The 21,810-nt window shown below is 40.5% G+C and overlaps 1 protein-coding gene across 5 annotated transcripts in view; it reads right to left on the reverse strand.

The window, feature by feature from the left end:
- Positions 1-21,161, reverse strand: part of dnm2a (dynamin 2a) — a 68,657-nt gene extending 47,496 nt beyond the window's left edge. For all 5 annotated transcript variants that reach the window (XM_037542510.1, XM_037542509.1, XM_037542505.1 and 2 more), the window contains exon 1: positions 20,742-21,161. In XM_037542510.1, the coding sequence (XP_037398407.1) occupies positions 20,742-20,902 (161 nt within the window). In that variant the 5' untranslated portion in view covers positions 20,903-21,161. The remainder of the gene's footprint in view (positions 1-20,741) is intronic.
- Positions 21,162-21,810: the final 649 nt, after the last annotated feature.

The following is a 21,810-nucleotide window of genomic DNA, read 5'->3' on the forward strand; positions in this document are numbered from 1 at the left end:
GGCAATGATATTTTATATGACCACGTTTTTAGCCCCTCAAAAAACGCATTATTTCCGAGCAAGCTTGGCTGTAACGTTACGGTCTTAACAACCAGCACAATTTTAAGATTCTTTCAGCCGAGACAAACGCAGTTATCAGCATTGTAGCTACCGATGCTGAACAGTAGGATAACGTAACAACATCTGCTATTTTTTTACCATGTAATAACAATGTAATCAGGTTTACCATGTAAATCCCAAAATATTTTAAATGTGAATAAATCATTGGTTTAAACCAATGGGCCTAACTTGCTGTTGGTCTTACACATGTTGCCAAAATCGGCGAATACTGAGACCAGTGCCATCAGAGAATACTATTACCAAGAAGGGTTTAGAACAATATTTAGGCACAATTTTAAAAGAGATGGCTTTTCAAAGGTTCTTTAGTAAAGGGAATGGTTCTTCAGACTGATGGAGAATGTGCTATACATGAGTCTTTATAGCACTGTTAATAATGGTTCTATATAGCACCAAAAAGGGTTTTTCTATTGATACAAGCATGAAGGACTTCTATACAGAACTTATGGCTCTGAACAGAACCAGTCCTATTAGTAAAGAACTCTTGAAAGGTTTTTTTTTCGTGTAGGTGGCACATGTAAAATTGACATCCACACAGATGCCCAGATCCAGGGTTTCCATGTGGAACGTCTTCCTTCCCACAGTGCGTCCTTTCTCAGGTAAAGAACGTACATGTACCCGGCCGACCACATGATGTAAAAGAAAATAGGACTTGTTGGACCAGGCAACCATCTTCCGTTGCTCAAATATCCAGTTTCAACACTTACATGCCCAATGTATGTGCTTTCAACAGTGGACAGGGACTAGCATGGGTACTCAACAACAAGTTATTCCAGACTTCTAAGTGGAACTGTAAATAATTGAACTGGATTGATTGGCCGAGAGACAAAACAACATAAATGTGAAAAGAGGGATGAGTGACAGTTACTCAGAAATTGCTCATGGCAATCAAGCTTGATTTGTCCTCTGTGCCCAGGCTATCGAATTATTCATGAGGAAGGGGAACAAATCAACAGTCATTTTTTTCGTCCCATCAGAGTTTCCATTCCCATCGAAGCAAACACACAGACACACAATCACAAACACACAAACAGATGGTGTCCTGCCACTTGCATCAGTGAATTCTAAAGCATGGTCTTTGGAGGCCAGCATTTTGACTTGTGTGTCTCACAGCACAGCTTGCTAGACTCTTCAATGGCCTGTAAAGGCCCATTTCTTACAGTGCCAAGCTGAGCCTGTATCATTAGTACACACATCAAAATGTAAAATCTCTCTGTGGGGTCGGACTGCCATGATCAAACACAATTTCAGCCCTTTCACTCTACATGACAGCATGAGGATTCCAGCAGTTATCCTATTAGCACATGATCAGACCGGGTGATACTTCAGATCAATTGTGCATGAAACAGAAAAGGGCATAAACCTCGCTCTTCAGAAGTCCAACAGCAAGAGAAGAGTATGAAAGCAGTCCCAGGTAAGGATGGGGCCAGGATGGTACAAGAGTACCACAGTAACAGTACTAAGGATGACCACCACTGAAAACAGCCAGTAATTCGTTTCAGTGATAATAAGAAAATACACACACACACACACACACACACACACACACACACACACACACACATATGTGTATATACATACATAAATACACACAAATTATGTGATCTGTAACTCTAAAACTAATACATGTGACACACCCCTGTGTTTTGGGCTGCTGGTGGACAGCAGGTGAGCACTTTGTAGCAATGTCCAATGTGCAAGTGGAGTTACTTAAAAAGACAATTTGGCTGATGTATCTTGATGGTGTGAGGAACTTGGAAAAACTACAGCTATTTTGAGCCGGATTTTTAGAGGCCTTGTTGTTTTTCATCAAGTGGCGAACGCAGAAGGAAAGCAGATCGCCAATATCTTACTGCAGCTGTAGTAACAGCCTTCAAATCATCATTATAGTGAGCGCGTTTACATGCACTTAATATTTCGATAACTGCAAATCCGATTTTGTTAGTAATCCAATCAACGCACTTCAGTAATCAGATAACAGGTAAAATCTGAGTTTCCATGAGTCAGGCAGTAGTCTCATTTCTGCTTGAAACCAGCCAATAAACTCACAGAAGACGCAGTGTAAACATAATGTAAAAATCAAACTTTTAAAAAAGAAAACACCATTGGAGTCATTTTACCTGGATCTATGAATGTGCATCATCTACATAACGAAGAATATTTAAATCCTTCAATTCGTCAAGCATGTACTTGGTTTCAGCATCGCTCCAAAAGTGCTTTGCTGCCATCTCGCTGCAACGCTGCTCACTTATTTCCGGTCTGTTTTCATACAGGCGCAGACTAAGAAATCAGAAAGAAATACAAATAAGTGTTTACGTGTGCCGAGAAATCTACTGAGCTAAAACCCAACTCTCTTTATCAGATTTCTAGACCAGATTATGGTGTTTACATGACCACTTGAATAATCAGATAACTGAAGAAATCCAATAATGATCAGACCATTGAATGCATGTAAACGCGCTCAGTGCAAAGAATGGGTTACTAAACCGACACTGAAATGACTCATCAGTGGTGGCTACACTGGTATCTGAATGCCTGACCTCGGTTCTGCTCCTTTTCTTTGGCTGAAAGTGTAAAAAACTTATGTACATTTTATACTGAAAAAAATAGAATCTACATATTGTTTAACAATCTTCTTTAAAGTTGTTAGCCTATAGATAAGAGGCTAGGCTAGCAGTCAGAATTGGTCAACACCACAGGGACGCATGCTGGGCCTTGTAGTGAGAGTGATGAGCAAAAACATGAAAACAATATTATATCATGAATCATGTGAAAGCGATGAGGCTGAAGGACACAATGCTAAATGAATACTACATATCACATTAAACTCTAGTTTTAGGCCTGAATGCCCTTAATTGAATTAAGGCCTAAATATCAGGCAATCTTACCGTATCAGTAATGTTACTATGCGTAAGGATTGAATTATCGTTATGATGGCTCCACTTCATTTGATTCCAGTTGGTGGACTGCTTTCAAACAGATTTACTTCTACCATCCTGACTGGTTAATCCTCATCAACATCACGGCAGCTGATAGCTGAAGCCAGTGGCTCATTTGAAGTCCGTCAAGGAAAGGGGCAGTTAAACACGTATAGATTTTTTTTACTGTTGAATTCTTTGACCTATGACGGACATTACTTCTGTACGATAATGCAGTAGGTGACATAACGCTGGGTGGCCCTATATGCATGCTAAGTCACACCTGAGCCACGCAATGTATGTAATAGGAAAGGTTAAAATATGTTGAGAGATTTAAACATAACCCCTCCCCCGTTATTCCTCCGATAACCGCTGAAGCAGAAGATTATGTAATTATTCAGGTCATCAGAGAACCCACCTCCCCTAGACTGAGACCAGTCCAGTTAGACCCAGCCCAGATCAAGCTGGGCCAAGTCCAACTCAACCCAACCCAACGTAACCCAAATCAGTCTTAACAGGCTGCTTGTTCTCTTGAGCTTCTGCACTACATCTGGTGCTCATCAAAGCCAAATGCCTACGTTGCCTCCTACCAGCCTAACCCACATTTTACTGAGATCATTCAGCCCTTATAATGCAAAATGCACAAGGCCTCAGGGCGGTGGGGGGTTGGGGGGTTCTTGAGTCTTGAGTCAGCCTCAGACTGCAATGGTATCAAGAAGAAAGGTCCTTATAGAGAAAGCCTAAACTAAAACAAAGGAACAGACAGACACATCGTTACTTTTAAAGAAGAAGAAAAAGAAGAGAGAAGAAGAAAATACCTGACAGGCTTTGTTAACTTAAAAATGCTATTCACTAGCCTAGCTTAGCCATACTAAGCTTCACTCATTAAGACGTCTTCCTTCATATGAAGAGCGGGTTGTGTGTAAACAATGATTAAACAGGTTTTCTTTTTCCAAACTGCTGTTAAAAGCACACATTGAAGCTTTGGCTTAAAAGGTTTGAGCACTGTTGAGTGATGACATCATCGCAAGGGGGATTACACATGTGGGCGTTTTGTTTTTTACAAAGAAAAAGAGCAAGATCTCAACAGCTTTCTGCTTAAAATGCTACGTTATCAGATGAAAGTTCCCCCTAATCTTCTGACAGACAGGCAAAGCACAGACTGACAAACAGACAGACAGACAGAAATAGGCAGGTACATATTGGCAGGCAGGCATATAGACAGACCAACCGGCAGACAGACACATACAGGCAGGCAGACACATACAGGCAGGCAGACACATACAGGCAGGCAGATAAACAGTCAGATATATGACAGGCTAAAGGTGGTACAGTGCTAGAAGGCAGCAGCAGGAGACTAAAAGCAGGCCACGAATTCTTCCACACAGAGTGCAGCGGTACACTTCTCTCATGTTACACGCTCCCTCTCACTGGACCCGCACTGCCGTCTCACTCTCGCACACAAGGAAAAAAACAAACATTTTTATGCTATAGATTACAGTAATGGAAAATCAGTCGAGTACAGCTTAGCATGCACCAGACTAGCTCTCTCACAAACCTATTTCAAGGGGAAAAAGGCGGATGGGTTTATGTTCATTATTCATGGGCTGTAAATGATGGAGAAGGCCAAGCAGATTGTGTATCATTTCATGTATTATGCAGAGAGAGAGAGAGAGAGAGAGAGAGAGAGAGAGAGAGAGAGAGAGAGAGAGAGAGAGACAACCACCTCCTCCTCTTTCTCCTCTCATTATCCCAACATGACAACACTGCCATAGCAACCCTGACACAGCTCACTCACGTTATAGGCCTGGTCAAATAGCACAGCCGGAGACCTAATGGCCCCGCTCGAGTAGAAATGTAGGTTACGTGCATGGCTGCCTGAAGCGGAGCCTCTTTACGGCTGTGTTTTGAACTTTTTTCAACCCACTTTGTCTTGTTCTACTAATAATTCATGGCCTCTTCCATTCCACTTTCCTCAGCAATCTGTCGCAAAAAGCCACCAGGCCACCAGAGATGTGCTTTCTCTGATACAATAGCCAATCAGTTTGAAGATCTCCTGCTCCTAAGCCCCGCCCACAGTGCACAGGGCGAATTAGATAAAGGCCTCGCCCGAACCAGCCTGCAAAGCAAGATATGACGATAACGCGCCCTCCCTGGGGACAATGACATCAACAAGGCCAATACGGAGGCCGGGTCTTTACAGTTACAAAGGAGTCAGACGTTCATAAAGAAAGTCATGTGAAGAGCAGGTATTGATTAACAAGGCAGGCTGAGATCACTTTCAGATTTTACTTTGGATGACGAATGGCTAAGCTAAAAATAAAACCCTTATTTGGTTAACACTTGCCCCAATAACAATAAAAAAAAAATAATTTTTTTTTTAAAAAACACACACGGAGTAAAGAAGAACTAAGTGATATGGCAAAACTGTAATAACGTAATAACAGGATATTTCAAGAAGTTATCACAAAATATTTATTCTTCTCAACATATTTTTTCTGACATCTGATAAGTTGGAAAAGTATTGAAATTTCATACAAAAAAATCCAATTAGACACAGCTAATTACGCTCTCTTCGTAATTAAACGTTTTTTTTTTTCGGCACTGTGATATCCTTTAACACTCACGAAAGGCACACTGTCATCTATTGTGATTCAAATAATCACAACAACAATCAATAAATGTTATTAGAAAATTTCCCCAGCTGAAATCATTGAAATTACAATTCAGGTATTCGTCAAATTTCACCACATGAACACATAAAATACATAAACCTACCAATTTAGAGAAATGCTGATCTAAAGTTTGTAAAGTGTAAAAAAGAAAGTTTTGCTCATATTTGCAAATAAGTGTGTCACGCTAAACTTTGAAACGTGGCTGCCTGAATGGGAGCGTGTTGTGAAGGACGTGACTGAAGGCCGAGTTAGTGCAGCTTCTGTCATTAAATAAGCTTGGCTGATGTTGTGTCCAGAAAGCGTGAACGTGTCTATATTTGCACTGGAATTTCTCTGAAAATCTAACATGCTGGCACACCATCCACTGGGAAAAAATATACCTGGAAAAATGAGTCTCGTCATCAGTGCCCAGGTTTTTAGCTCAGTTGCTCATGTGAGGTATTCTCCATTATATTACTCAGCAGACAAGAAAAGTTACCAATAGGCTTCGGCTGTTTTTGAGTAATAAAACATATTTTGTATGGTGCTAATTTTTTGTGCATCATCAGAGTTTCCCCTGGAAAGATGAGTCACAGCTCTACATTAACTTTTGTCAGATATCGAAATGTATCTGAATTAATCCCTATTAAGTTTGGGGAATATGATGATATTTTAATGTTTCTTATGATGATATTTTAATGCTTCTGTAAGCATATCATGAATACTGTTAGTACTTAAAGAGCACTGACCAACTGCATGTTTCAGTACAAAGAGAGCCCCATCTAGGCGTGTTTAGTGCAGTGCAGTACGTAAAATTCTCAATAAAATTCATTATGATGGCAGTTTTTAAATGTGGCACTACTAGGGCGTCATGTCCGTGTCAAAATATCATGACCTGTATTGCGTATTTTGGAAATGTCCAAGTATCGGGATATATTTTTGCCATATTGCCCACCCCTAGCTAGGATGATAAATGAAAAATCCATAAATCAGGACAAAAGTTCAGATAAATGTCAATATTATCATTTAAAACCTCACAAGTGTTTGAAAACATGCATTTTAATACTAATTCTATCAATCACATCGGACTTCGTTGTTCCTCTTTTTAATGCTTGGAACTCCGAGCTGAAACGTTGTACAGAGTTTTAGAAGATGAAAATAGAAAAATGGTAAAAAACAGACGATGCTGACGTATCAACTCTTTTCTGATGGGTTTTTCTGACGTGCAACAGACCTCATTAAATAGCAGCCCAGGCTGAAACACTCCTTATTACCTCAGCGTGACGCTGAATCTGAAGAGGCTAATCTGCCGCAGGCTAAATAGACAAATACACATGAATGCAGTCTTTTTTTTTTTTTTTAAATCACAAAAACAAATAATTCAAAATTGGCCATTTTCACAGTGTAGCTCCCATTTTTGGACTGTATAGGGTTGCAGTGACCGGTACGCTTTGGAATGTACTCTGCATGAGATGAGCTCTTTATCCTCAAAGACAGTCTGACTAGGTTTGAAACCAGTTTTGGTGAATAAGCACCAATTCATTATGGGCAAATCTACTGGAAAGTTTATTGCCAGGGGTTCAATCACCAGTCCAGGTTATTGTTTATATATAACCATTTCATCTTGACATACTTGACATACCACCTTTACTTAACGCCTCTCAAACAGCAGGAAACAGCTTGAAAACCCAGCTCGGCAGCAGCCGCTGCCACTCCGTCAGAGCATTTGCCGTTGTGCATACAACCATTTGTTATTGTTGCAGAGCAGCACCAGATGCTACATGGATCAATTAATGTGCATCAATGTTTGTTGTGCGCGAGTGTCACTGTGAGGGTTGGTGCTTTTGTGTGTTAATCCACAGCTGTTTAAATGTTAGTGCTGTGGGCACAAGAGGAATAAAAGGCACGAGAGAGCTCTAGAGAGGCTGAGGTGACACGGCACCATTATTCTCATCAACAGTTTGTCACTGTTCTTATCTGAGCACAGATCACTTATAGGCCCCAGTCGCAGCTCTGATGTGGTCCTGCAAATTCAAACGAACACTGGGAGGAGAGCTAACTTTGGATAAACATACCGCCAATCCCCCTGGCCTCTCTCTTTCACTTTCAGTCTATCTGTCCCTTCTGCACACACCCATTCAGGGTACAAGCAATGTTTCATTGCTGAGTCAGAGCAGAGTTAGATTAAAAACATGGCCTGCAAACTCAAAAGTACAAGAATCCTTTTCGAGCAGTGGGCGTCATCCCACCAGATGCAATGACGATCAAACCAGACTGGCTGCATTCTATGAAATCTCAGACTAAACCTGAAACACTCGGTATCAAAAAAGCCAACAACAACAACAATAGTTGTGGATTTCCTGAAAGGAAACATATAGCCTTTGCATATTGGTGTAGATGCTGTGACTGATACACTCGTATGCAAAAGTTGACGCTTCTAAGTGAAAATAAGTCGACACATCCTCTACAGAGAACACACTACTGCACAGTTTACTGTTTGTTTGTTGTTGTTTTTGCTTTTACTGAATTCTACACACTGGGTAAAAAAACAAAACATTTCAATTTTTCCAGTATTTTTAATAATTAGAAATTGTGCACTAAAATTTGTAAGACAATGTCATTTTAAATGTGTTCTCCATGGAGGGTGTGTTACGTCATTTCAACTAAGAAAGCCAGCAAAGCAAGTCATTTAGAGATGTTCAAACTTACCAAATTCTCTATTTTCTGAAGGAGGAAAAAAAAAAAAAAAAGTTGTGAAGTGAATGAATTTTAAAATGTTAAAAAAAAAAAAGGAAAATGGAGAAGACTGAAAACAGTGCATGTGCCTTTACTAGTGATGTAAATAAACTCCATTCTGTGTTGTGCCTTATTAATAAGCAACCTGGGATACAACATTCCTTATAACTTCAATGTTAATTGATGGGGCTAAACCGCTGTAGGCTAAACAGAAAAAAATACGTGTGAATGTGTTTGTTTTTGTGACATCACAAAAACAATAAACTCAAAAGGGAAAAGGGACACTTTAGTTAATAGACAGTCTACATGTAATGGGGAGAGAACTAAAATAAGAGCTTTGAATGACAGTCTATACACTACTCACACAAAGTTAGGGATATTTGGCTCTCGGGTAAAATTGATGGAAAATGTAAAAAGTTCATGCTACAGTTATATTATATCATGAAAGTAGGGCATTAAAGTAGAAGCATGCAGGGGTGATTTCCTCATCTTAAACAATTTATTGAAACAGAAGCCAGCAGCAGTGGTGGGTACACCCCAACAAAAAATGTCATTGTCTCAGTAACATGTCATGTGCCCTTGAGCATCAAATACAGCTTGACAACGACGTCTCATGCTGTTCAATACGTCGACTCATTGTCTGCTGAGGCTTGGCATCCCACTCTTCTTTAAGGGCGGCCCTCAGGTTATTAATGTTCTGGGGTACAGAGTTATGAGCCTCTACACGGCGACTCAGCTGATCCCATAGGTTTTCTACGGGATTCAGGTGTGGAGAAAGTGCAGGCCACTCCATTTTATGTACCCCAGTCTCCAGCAGCTGTTCCCTATTGATGCAGCCTTGATGAGCTGGAGCACTGTCGTCCATGAAGATGAAATTAGGCTTGTGTTGTTCATGCAGAGGCACAATGAGTAGATTAATGATGTTATTCAGTAGTTTGGGCTCGTCACTGCACCATTCACAAAGTGTAGGGCAGTTCTGTATTGACTAGACACACCTGCCCACACTGTAACACCATAACCACCACCTTGCCATTAAGCTCCTTGTTAGAGAACAGCAAGTTGTGCAAAAAGTGCTGAAATATTGAACAGTTGGACATTTGCTTGGACAGTTGGTCAAAAGTTTAGAGGAGGTCACATTAAGTTCACCTGTAAATGTTAGAGTGCATTTTAGGTCCATCCTGAAATTTCAGCTGAAAGCCAAATATCCCTGACTTTTTGTGAGTAGTGTAATGGGGAGCGAACAAAAATAAGAGCTTTTAATGACACTATCACCATCAAAACAATAACTTTGACAGAGTTTGGGACAAATTTACTTTCAAACAATGGGATCTAAATGCTCAACATGTGGCTATGAGGGACAGGGATGCAGTGCCACTCCCTGCTCTAAAACGCAGGGGTGTGGAGTAAAGCTCTGTGTTTCGGTAGTGACATGAAAACACGTTGCAGCATTTTGTAAATGTAATTTTTATTTTTTAAAAATCTAAATCTTTGGACTTTTAAAGAAATAAAAATGTATTAAAAACAACATTGTAAGTGCTAGTCTCACAAATTCAGGGGTCAGGACAGGAACATACACCTCCCATTAGAAAGTACATTATATACCTTGCTGTAGGACTACAGAACACACACACACACACACACACACACACACACACACTTCTAGAACAGGACAAAGATCTAAAACACATGTCAAGGACACTAAACTACACCAATAGACAACAAGCTTTTGGAATGGCCATCACGGTCTCTTGACTTAATTGAAAATCAGTGGGCAGATCATAAACATGCTGTGCATGAAAGATGGCCTAAGAATATTGTAGAGCTAGCAGCTTCTTGCATAGACGAGTGGGTGAAAGATCCGATAAGAAGAAGAGAAAATCTTCTAGCTGGCTCTACAAAAAGCTTATGCAAACTGTGAACTCTACACACACCACAACTTACTACTAAAACTACCATCTGTGTTCTAACTGTGAACATTTCCATACCCACATAATTTCATCCTCAAGCTTGAGGTTTGTGTTCCATCATGTGTAATGTGTCCCTTGTTAGCAGGACTGAAAGTAGAAAGAGGCCAGTGTCATCACAACATGCCTATTCCACACACACACACACACACACACACACACACACACACACACACACACACACACACCTCCCTCAGGGATACCGCACGGTCATCACAATTACTACTCTGTTACTCAAGCATGTCTGTGTGTGTCTGTGTGTGTGTGTGTGTGTGTGTGTGTGTGTGTGTGTGTGTGTGTGTGTGTGTGTGTGTGTGTGTGTGTGTGAGGGAGAGAGTGTGTACTCCCTGTGAACAGAAACACACTGCGTCACTCCACGAAATCAAGAGATGACGTAACCGCTGCAAACAGAGAAAACAATCAGCTATTGACGAACGCCCATTGAAAACTAACCGCCACGGCTCTGAGCTCCAACTAACCGATGAGGTGCCCTGCAAGCTTTCAGGTAAAAGAGGCCATTAGAGGCCAATTTGAGCCTGTTGGCCGACTTTCAGATGCTCATTTTAAAGTAACTGCTCCAATTAAAAGCAGCTCATTTCAAAACAGATTTCAAACAGAAAAGTATCACGTCTTTGAAATAGTACCGATCTTGCTTTCGAAGGTGCTTGTTTGATGTTATAACAGACCTCCAATGTGGGGGAAAACTCAATTCTCCATCATGTTCTTGTATCACTCTACAGAGGCAGGTACACTCGGTCCTCAGCCACGAGCCTAAAATATTTATTGTTTAAAATTTGAGTTTCTTAGATTAAGAACTTATCACACTGTTGAGTCATATGAACCAGTAACGCATTGCTTAATTGAAACTATTAGTCACTCACTTTCAAAAAGAACATTTACCTCGCAAGAAATAGAATGTCAATGGAGCGTTTCAGCCGGGTTAAAGCAAATACATGTAAATAAAAGAAAGCAGAACACACACTGATTAAGACGTCATGGGTTCTAATATGGAAAAAACCATGAGACGTCTGAACTTTATACTTCACCAGAGGGTTTTATCGCGTTTGTTATCAGCCAACTATTCACGATCGCTCTGCTTTCCAACTAAAAGATGTTTAGTGAAACACAAAGTGATGTTGGCTCACATGGGAGCGACTAAGTATCGACACCCAAGAAGCAAGAAAGCTAATAAGCCTTGTACTTTAATATCGGTTGAGGCCTGTGTATTAGCAAGATCCTGGCAATAAGATGCTTATCACGATGCAGGCATTACAATTCAATATACTGCGATACACTGCGATTTTAAATCCAATCTAAATGTGAGGAAAAGATAAAGTTTACTTTCATGCAGTCAGATCAGTAGGATGTGCATTCATCACAATCCCTGTAACATCCAGCATCACAGGACCTTTGTGCAATCTGAGCAAAGCAATGAATATTTGTCTAGATCAGTGAAACTGTTTTTACCTCCTTATACAACTTGGGCACTGCGACGTCAGTGTTAAGTAAGCAATGGTGTAACGAGGCTCCACTGTATTCATCATATTACGGAAGCCTTGAGCTGCCTTGTCAAAATACTGTTAGGCATACTTACTGTTGGGCATAAATCTAGGCAGCTCCCTACTTAAAACCATAGATTGGACACTCTGATGACTAAAAATAACACTGAAGTCAGCGTCTTATTTGCCTGAAAATGTTCCCATTCCACCTTAAATTTCACTCTAGATATCACTGCAACACCACAGGTGCCTGAATGTAGCTACTGCACCACTGAAGGTGGAACAGAAAAATAATTCAAACAAGAATCTGGCGAAAAGGAAGCCGACTTTAGCCTCGTCTAAATTTCCTTATCAGAAATGTTACCAGCCGTAATTGTCAATACGGTCTACGGCTTCTGGCTACAGCCGTCGGTGGTAGCATTACTAGTCAGCTTCGTTTGTTAACGTTAACATTAGCGGTGCGCCCTTACGCTACTTGTTTACGTTGAAGTGGAAGAGTCTAATGGCTGAAGATTAGTCTCACCGCCGTCTAGTGGCCAGGGGTTTAAACACAACACGACACAAAATGAACCACAAATATTTGCACGTAAACAACTCATTAAAAATCGATGCCATCTTTCTGAGAATTAATACGGTATCACAAAACACATGACGATACTCAAGCGTATCTATAGAGGTGCTTTCTTACACCTCTAATTTGCATGTGATAAACAAGACGATTAAATTCTTAGTGGTAACAATTTATATGCTAATGAGCTAAAACCGAATGATTAGGACAGACCAGACTGACTGATGTTATCGGCCGTCAGCTCATTACAATCAGCACTGTTGACGACATTTTCTCCTCTGTCACATCCCAGACCCGAGTCCTGATAATGTGTTCTAGTCAGATTCTCAGAACGATGATTAAACCTGCATCCAGACATCGCTGCTGAGTTATTCCGAGCAAGGCAAGCAAGCTTCGAGAAGAAAGCACAGTGTCAGCTGGTATTTTCGAGATTGTGGTCATGACCACTGGGGGACAGAGAGATGAATCAGAGCAGCAGACTAAAGATGAATCAGGAAGAATGACTACCAGCTCTGGTTCAGAAACTTCAAAGAAAAGCCTGACAAAGGCCGCCTACCAAACCAAAATAATGAACTACAGGCCCGGCGTTCAGCCGTGCTATTTAGACTCATCAGTGCCTCTATTACCTTCTAATCAATAATACACACAGTAAAAATGAAAGAAGAGGCGCTACTGAGCAAGAACAAAAACACTGTACCCGAGTGTAAAAGTCATTACTCGCAATAAGTAAATCATTCATTCATTACAAAAAGGCCTTTTGTAGCTCCTGCTCTGAAATTCAAGCTGGGAAAACCTGGACGCCTGCAGGACTCCTCTTTCCACTGGGTAGTAAAGTGGAGATGCTGCAAGCTGATACGTTTCAGCTGATAATTGGAATGGCAAGACTGTTTGAAATGATTTTCAATCAGAGTCAGTCGGAGTTTCTTTTATTTTATCCAGTCACCTGTGGCTCAGAGCATCTACGAGGTTTAAGGTACTTTAAGCATTCTTTTGAAGCCCTTTGGAAGAGACTTTGTATACAAACTCAAGGCTGTGTGGACTAAATTTGAAGCTTAATGGAACCTGACAGCCCAGGCAGGATTCTGGTGTTGACTTAATGACAATTAAAATCCCACCTTTCAGCAAAAAAAAAGAAAGAGGTCTGAACCAAATCATTATTTATTACGCCACTGTCGTGCTGTTCGCCTCAATGTTTGTTTCGATGGGTAATTTATCTCAACTGAAAAGCGGCCGCAATCGCACAGAACTTCAAGTCGGTGTCAATAGTAGCTTAATGAGGAGCGTTTCTCACAGTAAATTTCCTCAATAAAAAAACTGTCACACAGTAATCTATTTGGAGAAAACACCAAAGAAAAAAACAAACAAACAAACGAACAAACAAAATCTCTCTTAAAGACTAGGCTTTGTTTCAAGCCAGGCTGCATTTCAATTGTCATGTCCCATCATTTATTAACGAGCAAGGCAAACCTCACCGATTTGATTAGTATTGCGAGTTCAGTCATGTATTCAATATCGCTGATCTCCTTATATTCTGTTTTAAAACTCAAGGGTTTCAATATTAGCACTGGAAAAGAAAAAGTGGTATCATGCCACCTCTGACCATTAAGGAAGGTCCACATTTTCAGTCATGGAAACAATTAACTCGAAAATAGTTTTCAAAAATAAACAAAACAGACAAACAAATAAATGGTACTTTCGGTTTTCAGCCAAAAGAGACAAAAGGGAGACAATTTTGGCCCAAAAACAGTAAACAGAACCACAACAAAGCCCCAAATCTTAACCAACAAATCATACGGATCATAGCGAAGAAACCGTGACTACAAACTCTCCTGCGCCCGTCAAGCTAGACGTACTCAAACGTTCTGATCAACAGTGAGGAAAGAAAGGCTGAAGTAGAACCGTTTCAGGGTCTTTAATGAGGGACATTAGGAAAGTGATTTAACATCACTGATCATCTCAAGCATCAGAGGGAATGACGCTCAAGGACTCCACTACAAATTTAAAACCACTAGAGAACACGGCACCCAGCTCAATACAGACCAGAGCAAACTGGAAGCTGAATGGAAACTCTCTGCCAAGCCAACATTTCACAAACGACAACCAACAGTGCGAAGTAGAACTTCAAAATTCATGGAAATCATTGGGAATTGTTTCAGGCAGGCGCATCCTGAGTTTCTGTTTTGGTTTCAGCTTGGAACTTTCATTTCAGTCCATTACTACTTATAACTCAGTCATGGATGCAATGAGTACAACTCATCTTTTTGGTCTTTCCATTTTGTATATATGTGTACTGTCCGTGCAGATCTGCTATACAAAAGTCCAATCCTGGTTTTATTTCTACTACACATAAACCAGCGAGCTGTTCTGTGTATGGGCGTCAAATTGACTGCTCTACGGTCTGAAAAACTGTAACAATACATACATACACACACAGTGTATAATATATATATATATATATATATATATATATATATATATATATATATATATATATATATATATATATATATATACACACACATATACATACACACACACATACACACACACACACACACACACACGTGTGTGTGTAAAAGTTTTTTTATTATTTTGTTCTTCATTTAAAACTGCATCAAAGCACTGGATGCTTTCATTCGGCAACTGACTGGGTGCTATGGAGCTGATTAATACCACTTCAAAAGCAATCAAAACAAGACCACTTGTATGTATGTGTCATGCATGAAAAGTGCCTTTACCTACTGTAAATTAGCATGCAACAAACCTCTCAGAAAGGGGAAAAAAACTCAGAACGACTTCTTCCTACTTCTACTTCTGAAACTACTACTTGTTTTTGGCGTGGATGCAACTTCAGCCTCAACAACTGATCAATATTATCATTAACATCGATAATATTTGACTATGAATCGCATTATCGAGTAGTTAGCTTAATGCGTTTCTCATTTAGATCACCTGAAAGAGGAAAATGCCAACAGTGTAGACCAAAGGAAAAACAAAAACTTTCAAAAAGATGTATGACATGCGTAAACTAGCTCAGCAGGTAGCACAGGATGGGATAAACACTGCATCTACAGCAGAAACTCAGCACGGTAATGTACTGACATTAAAACCGCAGTCAAAAGTGAAAACCACTGCATCACCGTCTGCTTTTTCACCCAATTCTATTTAGTTTAGCACCGCCACGCTGGCTAAATCGATCAGGTGCAAAGTTATTTCCAACCTTCAAGTTTTCTATTCCCAAGTAATCAATTTACAGAAGTCATAAAGGACCAATTAATCGATTATATATAAAAACAGCCATTGGTGGCAGCACTAGATGCAAGCAAGAGAACTAACTGAAATAGTCAATAAGTCTTCTGAAAGCATGGCCTGACACTGTTTCTCTAGAGTGTCAAAAGACAGCGCAAATCTTCTGGTTTTAAAGAAGTAAATAAATAAAATAGAAACGCTGGATTTTCTGAGGCTGAAACACCTGTCTCATTAAACTGTGTATAAGCCCAGTAAGAAGCTGCACAGACGGAGTTTCTCGATACCAGAAGACTCACTAAGGTCTTACTATGTACAATTACAAGCGCTCAGCAACAACTTACATAAAACCTGGGTTAAAAAAAAATTAAACTTGTCATTTAACTTCATTCACAGCCAGAGTTCATTTCAAAGTCAGTGCTGTTTGATTTCCTAGAACACTGAAGGTCATCTGCACAATGACACACTGCATGCGCTAATGCAGATAGGCTCACTGATGTGAGTCTAGAGCCCTACAGTGCGAACGCCGAGAACAGATTCATGCTTGTGCATCGGCCTGTGCTCATTTGTATAAATGCGTGTGCATTAAGCAGTTCACAGCTGTGCTCTTGCTGTTCAAAAGGCATGTAGGTTAAATATGTGTATATGGTTACTAGAGTGAATGGGGTGTGCCACACTTGTTGTTCCTCAGGTATAAAAACCTGCTCAACAGGCTGGTTTTGCATTACAAAGATACGCTCTCTCCCATGTAGGGCACAGGGACACGAGGCCTACACAGGACGTCATACAGGTGAGGCTTATGTACAGAATAGCTAATTCTAAAAATAAATAAATAAATAAATAAATAAATAAATACTACTAGTCGTCTGTAGTCTGAAAAGTGACAGACATCTTCTGAGTCTAAAAGCCAAAGTCGTCAATACAAGGTCATTTCAAGCAAGAGTTCATAAGCTGCTAAATATTATCAGCTGTTTTTTTTCTTTGATATCACATGAAAACAGAAGAGCAAGCCAAAGCACTGACGGTAAATACAGCACGATACTTCAGTTTCTGAACCACAATGTTCATTAATGACTAACATTAAAAGGAGAATTTATTCTTTGCATAATTGCAAAGATGTAAACCAAGTCATTGAGTGGTTTAAACTTATTTTTGCAGATTTATCGTTATTTTAGCATCATCAACAATACACATTAAAAACTCAAATGTTTGTTCACTGGTTAGTGTGAAAAGTTTATTTCCTATTTGCGTTGTAGACATCTGGTTTCCATCATCATGACATCACTGTAATCGATATGAATCATTTTAATGGCATCTGAATAGTGAAGTTATTGGCAGAATATTGGTAGAATTCCCCTTAAACCCCTTTTGTAACCAACATTCAGGCCAAATGAGTAAAGAAGTAATTCTGCACTGGGCATTTTGTGTAGGATATGATGAACTGGTTCATCATGTGAATACATCAATAGCCAAAGGCCCCATGAAAGCAAACAAATGGCAGCGCTGATTTGGTGATGTGACAACTTCCTGATTTTACAAGTTGACAAGGCACATACGCACCACATATCTACCAACTATAATTACATAATAAAGCCCAAAACGCCACCACAATCATTTTGCTTAATACTGACAAATTGTGCATTATATCCTGATATTCCTTCGAATGTATAAATGTTCAATTCACAAAAAAAAAAAAAAAAAATCACGTTCAATTACATTTAGTTAACTGAAGAAACCAAAAACAGTGAACACAATGAAAATGTGATTAACTCTGCAGCCTTATTAACAGCCCATCACTGCATAAACAAACAACTCTCAAGCCTTCGGTCAGCTGAAACGTAACCAGTGAGACAGACAGGCTATTCACCACGGAGAAACAACAAAATGTGAGCAAATGATGCATGACTCCAAAACAGCAGCGTGAGTCGCAGTAAATTCAACATAATCTGAGTGAGCAGGACACAGCAGACAGACAGATGAGAAAGAGGAAGGAAATGATTGCAGGAAGGCCAGGAGCCCACACTGCCCGGGAGGCATGACTGTATATAGGCTGTGGCTCTTACTCTCTGATCCTGCTCCAATTCGACCTCCTGTGTCCCCTTAGAGATATTATCAGAAGGAAGAGCGCTGGGGTGATTCAGCAGAGCTTCACTGATATGGCACTATCTTTTACAGAGGCTGCTCTTTCTCTTGGGTGTGGTTGTTGCAAATGAGCTATAAAGCCCACACTATTTACCTGTTACAGATAAAGCCCATGTCAAGTGACACATTGCACTCACCTGGACTAGTTCTTACATACAACCCCAATTCCAATGAAGTTGGGATGTTGTGTAAAACATAAATAAAAACAGAACATGATGATTTGCAAATCCTTTTCAACCTATATTCAATTGAATACACTACAAAGACAAGATATTTAATGTTCAAACGGATAAACTTTACTGTTTTTTGCAAATTTTCACTCATTTTGAATGTGATGCCTGCAACACGTTCCAAAGAAGTTGGGACAGGGGCGTGTTTACCACTGTGTTACTTTCCTTCTAACAACACTCAATAAGCGTTTGGGAACTGAGGACACTAATTGTTGAAGCTTTGTAGGTGGAATTCTTTCCAATTCTTGCTTGATGTAGAACTTCAGTTGCTCAACAGTCCGGGGTCCCCGTTGTCGTATTTTGCGCTTCATAATGCGCCACACATTTTCAATGGGAGACAGGTCTGGACTGCAGGCAGGCCAGTCTAGTACCCGCACTCTTTTACTACGAAGCCACGCTGTTGTAACACGTGCAGAATGTGGCTTGGCATCGTCTGGCTGAAATAAGCAGGACGTCCCTGAAAAAGACGCTGCTTGGATGGCAGCATATGTTGCTCCAAAACCTGTATGTACCTTTCAGCATTAATGGGGCCTTCACAGATGTGCAAGTTACCCATGCCATGGTCACTAACACACCCCCACACCATCAGAGATGCTGGCTTTTGAACTTTGCGCTGATAAGAATCCCGACAAGTCCTTTTCCTCTTTGGCCTGGAAGACACGACGTCCATGACTTCCAAAAACAATTTGAAATATGGACTCGTCAGACCACAGGGCACTTTTCCGCTTTGCGTCAGTCCATCTCAGATGAGCTCGGGCCCACAGAAGCCGGCGGCGTTTCTGGGTGTTGTGGATAATGTTGCTTTCGCTTTGCATGGCAGAGTTTTAACTTGCACTTGTAGATGGAGCGACGAACTGTGTTCACTGACAGTGGTTTTCTGAAGTGTTCCTGAGCCCATGTGGGAATATCCGTTACAGAATGATGTCGGTTTTTAATGCAGTGCCGCCTGAGGGATCGAAGGTCACGGGCATTCAGTGTTGGTTTTCTGCCTTGCAGCTTACTTGCAGAGATTTCTCCAGATTCTCTGAATCTTTTGATGATATTATGGACTGTAGATGATGAAATGCACGTTGAGAAACGTTGTTCTTAAACTGTTGGACTATTTGCTCATGCAGTTGTTCACAAAGTGGTGAACCTCGCCCCGTCCTTGCTTGTGAACGACTGAGCCTTTCAGGGATGCTCCCTTTATACCCAATCATGACACTCACCTGTTTCCAATTAACCTGTTCACCTGTGGAATGTTTTTTGAGCATTCCTTAATGTTCCCAGTCTTTTGTTGCCCCTGTCCCAACTTCTTTGGAACGTGTTGCAAGCATTAAATTCAAAATGAGTGAAAATTTGCAAAAAACAATAAAGTTTATCCGTTTGAACATTAAATATCTTGTCTTTGTAGTGTATTCAATTGAATATAGGTTGAAAAGGATTTGCAAATCATCATGTTCTGTTTTTATTTATGTTTTACACAACGTCCCAACTTCACTGGAATTGGGGTTGTAATTAAAGTACTAAGGAAAAACGCAGCAAGGCTTCCTCACAAATATACTTCAGTATAAGTGTGATTTTACCTACAGAGGCACTGCGGTGAAAAACTAGCATTTAATATGTTATTTGTCACGTTATGCAATTTTCTATAGCCCTGCACCGCATGCCTGCACGCACTGCATGTCATCGATTTGACAGCGTTTACGGGTTTATTGTGTTTTCAAACTACTTTTTCATAAGCTCCTCCCACCTTCAAGATACGTCATCAGAAGGTGGATTTTCTTGTGTTTAAACTGTAAAATCTCACTCTCAAGACTACTGTGGAGCCATTGGGGGATGCGATAAGACGTGTTAATATCATATGTAGCAATGGTTAAGGTCTACATTGTTGCCAAAATCCCACTTTAAGTAACTTAACCTATATGAGTCTGAGAACTCCGAGTACATTACAGGGGACCTAAAAAGTCTCTAAAACGACGCGTTGTGTGTCAGTACCTCAACAAACAAACAAACAAACAAACAAACAAACAAAACAATAGACCCATAACTACAACGTTAACACATAACGAAGCAGAACGGCACAGGCAGTAAACCTGAATAATATTACAGCTGTAACTTAGGACGTTGAAGATTCGCCCCAAAGATTAAAACGGCACGTATCGTCTTCTCAAAAGAAATTTAAACTAGCAACGTAAAAGAAACAGCTCTACACGAATGGAGGTATGAATAACACATTACACCACATCAACGAGAAAGAACTATAAATAACTGAATTTATTTCCGTATTTTATTGCTATGCCACCCCTTTCAGCAGAGGCCGCCTTCAATTCCCGTGTCACTCATTTGTCGTTCGCTAACTAACTAGCTAGCATAGCTAGCTAAGTTACCTCAGACGACTCACTGCGTAACCTAGCTCCCCAACATTTTCCGCTCAGCCGTCTCGTTTCAATGAGCCCGCTTACGGAAACAGCGTAACTCTAGTATGTGTATACGACCCACAAAATCATTTAGAATCGATTAACCAAACGACAACAAACATACACTGGCATAAATTGGGCACAATGAACCAGATGGGCGTGTGTCAGTTCGTAAACTTTACAACTGGCGGCTTGAAAGTTCATTTAATGGGCTGAATCGAAGGTTAAACGATCGCCCGTTGAAGAACGAAATCAATAATACACCAACCTGCCGACGAAATTTTCCAAGACTGAGCTTTTTCCGGCGCTCTGTCCCCCGACCACGGCTATCTGCGGGAGGTCTAGGTTGCAGCTCTGGCCGATGGAACTGAAAGCGTCCTGGAGTTTGTTGATCAGGGGGATCAACTCCTCCATCCCCCGGTTCCCCATGGCTTCACTCGGGCTCGACTCGACTCGTCTCGTCTCTCCCGGACACAAGCGCTGCTGCAGGGGGTGCTCGGGTTACTTCCAAGCTTTAGTTTTCACCCTTCAAACACCTTCATTCATCGGCCCGTCACTGGGAAGCAAGACTTAAACAGCTTAACAAGTCTCAAGAGCCTTTAACTGACGAGAAACATCACATTTAAATAAGTTAATTTATCCGCAGCCGAAACTCACAAAACAAAACTTCCAGCGACCATCCGGTCAGGCGACATCCGACCGGTGACTTCAGCCCCGCCTCCTGTCACTTTGCAGAGCGAATATTCATTGGTCCGTTCGACAGTTTCTCCTTCTCTGATTGGTTCAGCTTGTCAACCCAAAAAGGCGTTTGCGACACCATTGGTTAACTGAAGTGTCAGTCTTTTTCGCAGTTCCACCCACTTGGATTCGATTTCGCGGTTGCTGGTTCAGAATTACAAAAAGAAGTACCGAAGCAGCCTGAAGTGTTATAAACATACAGTCTTTTATACGTATTTATCACTATTTTTTACGTGTTTGCTTATAGACTACAACAGATGACATGTCCTTACACGAGTTACTGTATGAAACGACCGTGAACTTTAACGTACATATTATTTATGTTATTTTATTTTCTATAACTAACACACGAAGCTGAAGTCAGCTTCTTGTTCTTGTTGTGAATTTTCCCGTTCCGCCTTAAATGGTGCGAGCAGTTACATTCTGGCGGCTTAGAATGTAACTGCTGCATAATTTAAGGTGGAACGGGAAAATTCGAACAAAAAGCTGGCGAATATAAAGCTGACTTCAGCCTCGTAAATAACTCAGGCAGAGTCGGATCATATGCTTTATTTTACAGGTTGAGTGCTACTTTAAAAGCTTTTCCTTTACAAAACCAC

Source organism: Pygocentrus nattereri, chromosome 1 (assembly GCF_015220715.1).
Source record: "Pygocentrus nattereri isolate fPygNat1 chromosome 1, fPygNat1.pri, whole genome shotgun sequence".
NCBI lineage: Eukaryota > Metazoa > Chordata > Actinopteri > Characiformes > Serrasalmidae > Pygocentrus > Pygocentrus nattereri.